Source organism: Aulonocara stuartgranti (genome assembly GCF_965226115.1).
Source record: "Aulonocara stuartgranti genome assembly, chromosome: 8".
NCBI classification, from domain to species: domain Eukaryota; kingdom Metazoa; phylum Chordata; class Actinopteri; order Cichliformes; family Cichlidae; genus Aulonocara; species Aulonocara stuartgranti.
In genome coordinates this window covers 19,513,109-19,525,709 of record NC_138959.1, presented here as the reverse complement: position 1 = coordinate 19,525,709, position 12,601 = coordinate 19,513,109, and the positions used below count along the sequence as shown (strand labels likewise).

The window sequence follows — 12,601 nt, the reverse complement described above, 5'->3', positions numbered from 1 at the left end:
GAAAGGTAAGAATAGCCCAGTGCAGTGCTGAATAATGAAATTTGATGTTGAAGATGAGGGGAATGGTTTGTCAACAAGGGCTTCCCTGTGTCGGACACACAAATTGCCTCTAGAGCAGAGCAAGACCAATGAATGATTTATGGTGGCCATAAAAACACTTGAGCAGAAAGACTGGGACTGCACCCTTCATCTTCTATGACCCAGTTCTTGAGGAGAAATTGAGGGAGAATGCCACAGGGGATCATCTGCCCCCATCTCTACAGCCCAGCTTACTCTTGCTTGGGTAAAGCACTTTCCAAATGTCCTTCGGCTGCTCATTGATGGTCCACAGAAGTTGCAGTAAACTCTGAGCCAGTTCCATCTCATTCTCAAACTCACTTTCCCAAAGGCAACCCTGTGCCTGTAAGGAATAGTCTGACAATTTAGGAAATACTCTTTCTTGATGGGGGATTGAGATCAAAAACTGGGGTATACTCCAAAAAAACAGCTTAAATAAATAAGTTTCACTTTTATATATCGATTGATTTATTAATTACCTGTACAAAAGCTAAAGTACCAGATTATTTCTTGGCTAAGATCTAGGGTTAAATGAACATGTGCTACTAAATGTATTTTTAGACAGTCATGCTGGGGCTATGCTATGCTATGCTAAGCTAAGCTATGCTAAGCTAACGTCAGGGGCGAGGAAAAAATCGCTTCATACCCAAGTTATGAAGCGGTTCTTTAAGAAAAGCTTAGAAAAGATTGAAAGTTTCTGGGGGAAAAATACAAATTTAAAGGTGGTTGTTGGTGTTACATGCTTGAGTAACTTTTTCTGTTAGCAATATCTGATGAAGAGGCTTCATGCTCCTGAGTTTCAGGAATTTGTTACAGAAAACAATCATCTCTTTGGATTTAATCTTAAAGAAACCCAGGTACAGCCTCCCACGATGAGCAGGAGCTTCAGCTGCACTGAAAAATAGATGGTGTACCTCCCTGTGACATTTCCTGTCACAGTCACTCACACACACACACAAATAGTGATCTCTCCTACCCTCTTTCCTCCAATAACACACTCTCACGGTGGCTTTGAAACCAGCCACCGTAAAGGGAGCCTAACTGCAGGGGGAGATAAGCATTAAACTAGTAGCAGACATGTGTCTCAGTAGCTCTTCCAGCTAATATAAGTGAGTGTGTACATTCGTTCGTATCAGAGGCGCGGGTGCATGGCGGGTTTTGAGGGTGCCGGTAATGCAACACCTGTTCCCCATGCACACATAAATGTTGCTGAGGTTAATTTAAATTTCAGGCCAGCTCAGCTTGCCCCGCCTGCTACCTTGGACACGTTACACTGGTGTGAGCATTACAACTGCTAGGTAATGGGACACAAACTAGGGGATAAGGTGACTCATCCAATCCCACAGAGCACAGCGCTGTTTGGGATTGGGTTGCAGGTGAAAATGTTTCCAGGTTCTGAGATCACATAGTCCCCGAGTGAGGACCTGAGTGGGCACCTGTCAATTTGCTTTTTTAGCCAAAAAGGTAAGTGACACCTTCAAGGCTTTATCTGAGGAGACCGTCAAGGACATCCTCTGGGTAAGTGTCAATATTCTTTGAGGCTGATCTGAAGAGACTTTCAGGAGACATTGTTTCAAGGTCCCAGCTTTATTTTGTGTTACACAGCTCCCCCTGCAGTGGAAAGTGTGTAAGTACGAGGAAAATAAATGTCCATGTCTATACATTACAAATAGAATTTATTAGTCAAAGAAGATTGCATTTAAAAGACAATAACAAGGGCAAAAGTAGATAGCATACTCTAACTAAAAATTCATTTTATTTAGAGTATACTGGGAGCAAAATGACCTGCGGGACCCAAATTGGCTTGCACGAGTTCCCCCTGACCCATTTTCCTATACTGTCATTTTTTAACCTTATCAGTGACTGCTAGAGATCAGGTTATGTTTTTTTTTTAAAGAAAATAATGTAGCTGAGCAGTGCTAACAAGGGCAAAAAAGAAAATATCTTTAAAAAATTACAAAGTTATATCTACAAAATTTCAGGACCTGGAGAAACCACCATTAACTACAACTACTGGGTAGTACTGCATTAAAAACAGATGGTTCTGTGGTGGAAATCACTGCATGGGCTTGGCAGTGCTTCTGAGAAATACAACATCTGCCTTCTGATCAATTAGAATCTGAAATTCTTTTTAGAAATCGTGGAAACTCTTTGGGCTAAAGAGAAGAAATGTCTTTCAACCTGTCACAGATGTTGACAGATTAAAAGTCAACATCTGTGATGGCACTGGTGTCCATCAGTGGACGGTATAGGGGAACCATCCAAGCGTCTCTGTTAAGGCAGAGATATACAGGTTGTGCCATCTGCAGGCTGTGTTGTTCAGGGAAAGTAAAAACTACATTTTGCATGCATGTACGGGCATCTATACAGATATACAGATTCTAGTCTTAGAAGAATGCTCAAAATATTTTTTTGCTGGATTAATATTCAAAATGAGAATAAATTTGAAAATAAGAATGACAATTATCAGTGGTAACCTGAATATGATTAAAAACAATTAACAACACTTTTTGTAATGATTTTAAAATCAGCCCAACTTTTATTTTCAAATGCAACAAAGTATAACGGCCAACATGCTGGGCACTGTTCTGCTGAACAACAAACAATTATATTGCCATCACTATTATAATCTTACAATGAAACAAAGTCTCAGATGTAATTATTCTGAAACTAAGTTTAGGCCTACCACAAGTTTGTTTTGTACTTATATTACTTATATAATCAAAATAAAATATTTGTTGTTCTGTCACAAATGCAGTCTTTAATTTAAACAACACATTTGTTTTTCATTCTAACACATGAGCTGGAATGTTGTAATATTTTAAGGATGGCTTCTTTCCAGTCCAGGCATTAGTGCCTGAATGACTATCATGGATCGAGGTGATCCAAATGTAAGTGCAGAAGAAAGTCTTTAACTTCCCTTAAGTACAGTGGCAGTGGATGTGGGTTGGAGATGCAATGAGCTTGAACCTGCAGGCGACCATCTTCACTGACCACACCATCTGTGACGGAGGACTCATCTCTCCTGGTGTCCTGCAAGCAAACGATCATATGTTTTAGAACACAAACTTAATTGCTTTCTTAAAACATTTCTTTTCTGCATTTGGTATAAAACAGACTCCAATTTAGACAATCTCAGGCTCCCTCCCCACCGGAGAGGTGACATTCAATGTCCCACTTGTCAGTCTGGATAGCCTTGACCACCACCCGACACACAATAATGTCATGAAAGCATCATTTTAAAAAGGGCTATGCAAACATGGCCAATAACTTTCATTCTAATGATCTGCAAAATGATTTGGGCACAAAACAAATTTTGCTGTTTGAAAACTTGCAGACTTCACTATATACAGTGTAGACCAGGGTTCAGCAACCCTAGGCACGAAGGGTTAACTGATGGCACGACCATAGCTGGACCGGCCATCGGGCATACCGGGCATTTGCTCGGTGGCCCGATGATTTTTTTAATTTTTTTTTGTAACGGTATAAACAATGAAAGGTGGTGGATTGGCCAGATGCTGGCCGGTGTGTAAAAATAACTCAGTTGTTTGGTGGTGGCTATGGCAGAGCTTCCACAGATTCAGTAAAATTAACAAGTGGTGGAGGCCAGCAGGTGGATGAGGGAAAGGGGAGGCAGGAGGAGCAGAGACCCAAGGCGGCTGCTGGTCCCAGTGTCAGGTGAACTGAACTTCAGGTAAGAAGTTATGACCTGCAGTCTATCTGGGTCAGATATAAACCAAGTTTAGTTGGAGTTTATTTTCGTTGTGCTGACTTTTTACAGTCAGTTACAATAACTCGTACTGCGTACTAGCTAGCATGACAGAGTTTCTATACAGCTGGATCGGTGCTATGATGTTACTGATAGTGAACTTTATTTTATTCATAAGATTAGTTAGTAGAGTTGCCAACACTCCCGTAAAAAGACGAATCCTCCCGCATTCAGAGAAATTATTACGCGTTTCGTGTTGAGCTGAGAAGGGACGCAGTTTGTCTAGGATGGAAAAAGACACAAAGCTGGATTTATTCTGTGTCTTTGCTGCACAGCTGCTTCTTCTTCTCTCATTCTCTCCCCCTCCCTCTCCTGTTGCTACTTTAATCATGAAACTGATCAATGATCAGCTGATCGGCTTTTCTCTCTTGTTTGTTTATCAACCACTTTGCACCAGAAAGAAGAAACCGCCGGATGTCGCGCTAAACAACAGCAGCACGTTTAAGCTTGATCAGCTGTTGTTAGAATTTATTTAATATTAATTTCTACTATCAGCTGATGTTTGCTGGAGCCACAGCTGTAAAACCTGCTGGTCATGATATCGGTTTGTATATCAGGTGAGAGGGAAACATGAAGATGAAACCAGGAGATGTCCTTACTGAATCATCAGAGCTGAACAGGTGATGGAGAAACAGGTTTAACTTTTAGGTGACATGAATGAGTTGAAGGGAAGTTATGAACTGTTTCTGAGAGACAAATAACACCAGCATCCTTTTTCTACGTAGCTGACAGCTGGTAACTGTGCAGGGGCGGGTCTAGCAAAGTTTTGCCAGGGGGGCCATGTAGGGCATTAACAGGGAAAGGGGGGCACAAAGAAATACTTTCTTATTCTCATTTAAAATGTCTGGCTGTTATTAAATAATTATCTGAAGCTTACAACCAAAGTTTTTATCTGACATAAAATGTATAGAAATCATACATATACCAACAAGACTGTACATCACTGTCACAACAGCGTTTGTTTTCATTCAAAGGCTTTATGGCTTTAATACCTGGTGGGCTGGTTTCTAGTCAAAATGCCCGGGACGATTTTTTTTGTCCCAGTCCAGCCCTGGGCACGACACGCAGTGAATTAATCTGAGAAGGTGCATCGAAAAATAAATGGCTGCGCCAGCCGTGCACGTCGCAAATCAGCTCGCATAGACACATTAGTTGTGCCTCTTCTTAATGAGAGTATCTTAGCCAACAACCCCAACTACCAGATTGAACTTGTAATTGGCTAAAAATAACTTGTAACTGGTGAGAGGGACATTGTTAGCTTTCCACATTCCAACACTTCAAAAGCTTCAGGAGCTTTCTGCTCAGCACAGCATCAGCACCATGGAAATACACGGATACATCCATAGACTCGAGACACAATGCATTTTTGGGACTTTCAGGTGTGTGGACCAATGTTTTATTTTCTGAACAAACCAGAAATCTTTAATGAGCAGCTAGATTTGTCTGGCTGAGTTAATGCCAGTTAATGCGACATCGAAGCAGTTGGAATCCATAGAGGTGTGTGTTCATGGAGCTTGCATTTTCACCTGCTGGACATCACTACCTGACAAGTTTAACTGTCTTCAGAACATTGCAGAGGCCTTATTGACAGTATCTGGCTCTACATGTCTGTGTGAGCAGATTTTCTCTCACATGAAGAGTGTCCTCAGGTAGCCGTCTGAATGCTGGACACTCGGAGACCTGTGTCTCTGAGTGGGAGACCAGAGATCACATTAACATGTGTATCTCTGTATTAACAAGCATGCCATATTAGCTTAGTTTATTTTTCTTATCATTGTTGCGAGGAGACCATAAATAGCATTTGTATTTTCTGTTGTACAGTTCATTTGCTGTTATGGAGTTCTTGTTATGAATAAAAGATGTCTTTTTTTGTTTCAAAATAGCTGATAGCTATTCGCTGATAGCTGCCAACATCTGCAAACAAATATAATTCTATAAAGTGGTTCTATATATTGTGTAACTGTTCATATAGAGCGTTATTAAATTTATTGCTAATGCAATCGTATGGCACACTGACTTCTGAGGAAATTTTAAATGGCACTCGCCATCTGAAAGGTTGCCTACCCCTGCTGTATAGCGTTTTTCCACTCTGAGCACTCAAAGTGGTTTTTACAGCTTGCCTTATTCACCAATTCACACACGCCTTTTCTATGTAAGTGCTTTCTATCTAACATTCACACACATTCATACTCTGATGGATGCATCGGAGAGCAAGCAGTGGTTAGTTTCTTGACCAGGGATATTTAGCCTGCAGACTAGAACAGCCAGGGATCAAACCAGCAACCTTCTGATTTGCAGATGACCCCCTCTCCCACTACCAGAGCCTTGGATTATGTTCTTTATTTCAACTTTAGCCTATATAAACTAGCTCATTAAAACCTTTTGTAGATTGGGCCAACCACAACCAAATGGAAAAAACTAGGTTTATCTGTGTTGATGACACAAACTTGGTCCTAGTGATGAAGTTCATACAGGTTTTGGTTACAATTGTCGAATATAAATTGTTGTTTATCATCCCGTTGGTTATCAGCTCGAACTGATTTAAAGAGGTGAAATCGGGTCCTTCAGGGAGAGTTGGGCTCTCTGAATGCTCTTGTTTGACATGTAAATGCAAATTAGATGTAACACATTTATTTCTCTTTTTTGCCCAACAAAACATAATGAAAAGCTAATGGTTCATTTGCAGGATGGAGATTAACAAATGACTTGTGGTCTATGCAATAACAGGAAGTCATAGACCAAATCCTCATAGTTCGTGTGTACAGACAGCTACACATTTTGTCATGACAAAGTCAGAATTACTCATGTTGGGGAAGTGTTTTAGTGTCAGTCACGTCACAGACATGGTGATGATGATTCCAACATGATTTTTTTCCTCTTCAGACATCTTTTTTCTGAGGAACCTACCTCGTTAGTTTCAACGCATATCTACCCAGACGGGCTGAGATTCCACAAACCATCTTTCTCAATCCACATGAAATGAAAATCTTTAAAACTGGCTTTTGTAAGCAGTTACCGGTAACAACTGATTAAACACAACCGTCTTTATAGAAAATCAGTGCACAGGCCTTAGCTTTAGTGGAAAAACAAATACAGAAACAGATGAGGATTTTCAGCACAGTGGCGAATGATTCTGTTTTAAGGATCATTACATTCAGAAGAGCTTTCTGAACCCAGGAATAAGACTAAAATATTAAGAAAACCCCTTTCCTTTAATTCCTTTAACTATTTGTACATTTTATGGTAATCGTGCCCTTTAATCATTTTCTGGAGGGGTTTCAAGGCATTTAAGGTAGAACTATCTGTTTCATGTCTTCACATGCCAATTAAAATTCCATCTTAACCGCCACAGTATGTCCAGATTCATCCGTGGATCCAGCGTTTACATTAAGAGCTGAGCATTTGTCAACATAATTCAAAGTTCACCATACCACAAGGCTTTCAGGCACAACTGACATATTATACAAAGTGTAATCAACTCATGCATCAGGTATCTATCCTCTTCCACTACGCAGGGCACGACTGTTCAACCCTTCTCTGCTTAGCCCAGTGCAGGGCCAGCACATTGTTCCTCTGTTACAACCAAATCATGTTTCCAACAAGGTCGCTGCTGGGCCGTAGAGAGAGATTACAGCAGTGAATGAATGCCTCCTTTCACGGAGAGGAATGATTGGAGATCAGAGCAGTGTAGATTTCAGGGATCAGATTTGACAGCTTTATTTCACAACCCATCAAGCATGGCCACATATCAGAGCTACACCGACTGATCAAGTGCCTCATGTTAGAGCGGGAAGAGAACCGATCCTATCGACGGCTACAGAGGAGACACAGGACTGACCTGCGAGGTGATTACACTCTGATTATGATGTTTAGACATGTTTCCAAGTCACACCTGATAACCAAGGCAATGAAACTGACCAATAATTTTACGTTTTATTGTCTGATTGTGCAAACAACAGTCTGCAGTAAGGATACAGGAAGTATGACTTTAAACATGACTTAACATAAAATCTTGTGATAGAGCTGAAATGTACATGAGGGAACTATCTCACACATGCCTTGCTACATCAAATCTTAATGATTCATGAGTTGTAATAATGTTCCCGCCTTTTTTGTGGTCAGGTCTGCAGAACATGTAATAGACTAAAACCCAAAAACTTGAAATGAATTCCTAATGCTGTAATCATGATTAATTCAGAAGAACTTCATCATCATGCCATGATGACTTCAGAGGAAGTGGTGACCAGATCCACCTTTAGCACTCTTAAATAAAGGATAAACAACATGTATTTACAGAACAGGTTGGCAATAAAACAAACAAACAAACAAAAAACCCTAAAATAATACATGATACAATTAACACTCACATAAAAGCCTTCTACCACCTGAGGAACATTTCCAGACACCCATCAGACTATGCAGATGAAACCCTCAGTCCTTTCTTCATCACTTTCTGGCTCGACTCCTGCACTGGTGTGTTGTTAGGTCTGCTTAATAAAGCCCCAGAGAGACTGTAGTGTGTTCAGAACTCAGCTGACAGACTTCTTACCCTCTCTCAGTCCTGGTAACTTCTGCAACCCACCCATGTACACCTCCACTGGCTCCCAGTCAACTCCAGTGTCTCCTATAAAATCCTTCTCTTCACCTGCAACTCCCAGATGCTACATGACCCCCAGCACTTACTGGACCTTCTCCTCCTCCACACCCCATCATGTAAATATCACTACTTAGGGACATGTACAGTTGAAATAGCTTGTAAAATAAATAAATAAATAATAAAAAAAGAAGAAAAAACGATGAGATATATATGATTATTATAATTAGATAGATCACACACTGGAATTAAGTGCATTAAATTCCATAACTGTAGCCTTTAATGTGGAGAACGTATTGAATCGTGATATTTTCTTTTAATATATTACCGATGCATGGCAAGTGTTCAATACATATACTAAGACGAGCCCACCAGGGGGGACTGTTGTATCTGTTGTAAGCCTTTTCGCTTCTTCTCTGCAGACGAGGCAAAATCCGGTGATGTCACTAACGCCAAATCAGTGGGCAGCTGTGTGAATGACAAGAGGAAAAACTTTGATCATCCTAAATACCGCAACAGCAACCACCGTAAATAAATAAATAAAAATCTAAAAACAACGTTTACAGTGTGGGGGTGCAGCTACGTGTGACTTCATCTCTTGACAGATTAGGCAGCTACTTTTGTCACATGTTTCAGTCTATTAAAGATTTTTTTTTTAAAGGTACGTCATCAGATGACTCAATGGACTAACAGGCAAAATGACGACTGACAACATTAGAAAACTAAAGAACACTTTCAGCCCAAAAATCCAGTGTTTCAAAAGGCAATAATTCACTGACTTCTTTTTCATTTCCGTTTCCTTCTTTCTGTCCTTTATATTTTACTATATGACAGTTTTGCACAATCTGTAGGACGACAGTAATTAAGTAATTAAAGTAATTAAAACGTAATTCTGGAATTGTATGACTTAACTGTCAAATTTCTTTCTTCTTTCTTTCTTTTAAAAAAATATTTTGTTACAATAAATAAGTAAATGAATAAATAAATAAATAAAAATCAGGTCCATCCATTTAACAAATTTCATTACGACTTTTTGAATTTACTTTTTAATTATTACTGTTATTATTATTTATTTATTTATTTATTTATTTATTTATTTAGATTTATTTCATATTGTGTCCGTTTTTCAATTTAGTTATTTTATATTTGAATGTGACTCAAACATTTTTCATATTTTTTAAAACAAGTGTTTTATTTATTTATTTTTTGTTTTATTTTGTTCCTAAATGTATTATTATTATTATTGTTAATAATATTAATAATAGTAATAATAATACTTATTATTATTATTATTGTTATTATTATTGTTATTATTGTTATTGCTAAAATGCTAAAAATGCTTAAAAAAAACAAAAAAACATTTTTTTTAGTGTGAACTTGATTAAATTACTACTCACTTATTGGGACCAACAATTTGTATTTAATTTTTTTTTTTTTTTTAAAGTGCAAACGTTTACATTTTTAATGGAAACACCATCGGATGAGTAATTGGGGGAATTTCCTCCACACGGTCCAGCTTTATATAAGCGTACCATAAATCATTGATGGTGTTCACTAGAGGTCAATACTTTAAGGCATTTCCTAGCAGAGGCCATGCACATTCTGACTGGTGAGTAGTGAGGCAATCCTTACAGAATACTGATTTCTCCTCTCTGCTGATCGTCCCCAGAGAGCGAAAACACTCTGTAGAGTCTGTAGAGGAAGCTACAAGAAAAATTCAAAGGATCAGCCTTTGGACAAGCAGACATCTCTGACTGATAGAAAGGCAGGTTTGTTTTAGAAGCACCAGATGTTTTGATTCATTAATAGGGCTTTTATTCTGTGTTAACATCTGGTGCTTTTTAAAACATCTGCTCGGGCTTTCTTTTCCACCATGCTGATCTACTGCAGTTACTTTTGGCTCAAGCTTCACATTACACGGGCTGTTCTCAACTGCTGCACATATTTAGCCCCAAGGGGGGACATGCCCAAATCTGCAGCAGAGAGGACCGGTTGAGAGGAGGCTTTGTTCTGCCTTTTGTTCTCTGCCTCCACACAGCATACTGGATGAATATCGGGGTTGTTTCTATGTTACGTCGCTGATGCCTTGTTTGTTTGTTTTTTAATTTTTGTTTTGTTTGCTTCTCCTTTTTGCAGTTTTCGCTATTTCTTGCTACATGGCCACGTTCGCCCTCAGCGCACCTCTGCCGGAAAGAAGCGCACTTGTTGAAGGTCCGGAATTTCAAAAGATTGTACAGAACTGCAAGCAGTTGACAGAGAAGATCCTTCTCTCGATCCCCGAAACACACAAATCCTGCATTAAGACGGAGGTGAGACACACTAATGCAGTTTTTCCTGATTTCTTTAAAGCTTCTGCGTCATGACTTGTGTTTGATAATGTGCTGTCAGCGTAAGGAGCCTGCGCGGTCGAGCCTGCAGTCAGCGGCGTTTGTATCTGAAATGCGTTTATGTAGCTGTAATGACTGATATGAACAGTCTCTGGAAAAGAAACAGCACATGTCTGTCAATGTTTTTTTGTTTTTAGATGACAGGCAACTGAGTTATCAACATCTGGCATGTTTTTCGTTGTTTTTACACAGCTGGATTTTACTTGAGTATTTCTGAAACCACAAATAAAAGTCTCTTAATGACTCAGCATCTTGTAAGAACACAGGACAAATATTCCTGGTCTAGTTTTTAGGATGTGACATTTTAGTGCATTAATTTAACGATCTGCTGTTGCCTTCACTGCCCCCCACCCTCCAACTGGTGTTTGCTTTGGAATTCCTCGCTGCTATACATCCTTAACCATTTGATGTTATTTCTTTTATCGTAGACTCTGCAGCTGAACTCCACAGATAATGCGCAGTTTGAGATCATGAGGTCCAGGCTTGGCATCCCCTCTGCTCCTCATATCAAAGCCCTGTCAGAAAACGTCACTTTGGTAAGCATTCTTTGAGAGTGAACTGTCATCATGCTTTGAGAGTCTAAAAGCAGACACGATGACCAGTTTGTTTTTCTCTCTCTCTCTTCCATAAGGAGGACGGTTTGAGACAGCTCTATGAGGGTCTGCAGACGTACCGGGCCTTGCTGAGCTCCCTCAAAAACTACCCCAGGCTGGCAAACAAAGATAGAGTCACCGAGCTAATGGCTGATGTACGAGACCTCGCCATTCAGATCAAAGAGGTAGAATTTTTCTAAATTGCAGCCAGTCTGACAAATTGTTTTTGCATGTTGCATCTTCTTAATGCTTAAAATCATTTTCTTTGTTTTGCTTTTTTAGATGTTAAAAATTGTCCATCCACAAGGTTCACCACACCCCACCAAACCCTCCGCGCCCTTAAATCTACCAGCAGATTATGAATTTCAGGTGGCAGCACACCTGACTCTGGTGGACCTCCAGTCTTACATTCAGGACCTGGTCCGCTTCCTCAGGACTCTGGACCGTAGCACAGAGGTGGAGACAGAGTCCTGACCAAAAAGTGTCACACTTTGCTTTTGGCTCATGTCCAAAATGTACGTTATGGTATTTATTGATCTGTGAAAGCATTATTTATTTTTGTATTTGCATTTCATATTTATATATTTATTAACAGAACTGGACTGGACTATTTATTTTCACAGGTTAAAACTAAGGAAATGTTAACACAATTGACTAATGCTCTGTAAAGCAGTACATTAAGGTATTTGACAGTTGATTTAAGGTGTTGGTGGCACGTTAATCGATACCAACAGCAGAACATGAGTAAAATTGTATATTTTTGTATTATTTTTATTTAAATTATAATAATAATAATGTCTGTATTTTCTTATTTTTTAATAAAAAAAAACATTTTCTGAAAAACATTTGTACCTCTTTGTGAAAAAAACATGCATAATTATACAAAACAATAAAATGAAACCTGAACTTCCAGTGAAGTTACTACTCTAATAGAGAAGTGCAACAAAGGGTGAAATAAGGACTTTGCTGTCATTATTTCCGCTACTGAACCAGACGGATGTCCTTTAAGAAGTGTTGCAAGCGGTGTATGACTGTGACAAGAGATGACCCACAGTGCCTTGTGTATGGTGTCATGTGTTGGGCTGGGTAGCATGTGATCATTCTGACTCAAGGGACAACAACGACAGCGGCCACACATCATGTTACTGAAACTCAAAAAACACAGAGGTGCCATTTCACCATGACGTGTCACAAAAACTCA

General features: G+C 39.4%; 1 protein-coding gene across 3 annotated transcripts; it reads left to right on the top strand.

The window, feature by feature from the left end:
• Positions 1-1,627: 1,627 nt before the first annotated feature.
• csf3a (colony stimulating factor 3 (granulocyte) a) lies at positions 1,628-12,193 on the top strand. 3 transcript variants are annotated; one of them, XM_082545443.1, is made up of 5 exons: positions 1,628-1,684; positions 10,557-10,729; positions 11,236-11,343; positions 11,439-11,585; positions 11,683-12,193. In XM_082545443.1, exons 2-5 carry the CDS (start codon positions 10,577-10,579, stop codon positions 11,872-11,874), a joined length of 600 nt encoding a protein of 199 aa, XP_082401569.1. In that variant the 5' UTR covers positions 1,628-1,684; positions 10,557-10,576; the 3' UTR covers positions 11,875-12,193. The 3 variants fall into 3 exon arrangements, with proteins under 3 accessions (XP_082401569.1, XP_082401571.1, XP_082401570.1); XM_082545445.1 differs by lacking the exon at positions 1,628-1,684 and adding an exon at positions 2,280-4,446; XM_082545444.1 differs by lacking the exon at positions 1,628-1,684 and adding an exon at positions 9,951-10,029.
• The last annotated feature ends 408 nt before the right edge of the window (positions 12,194-12,601 follow it).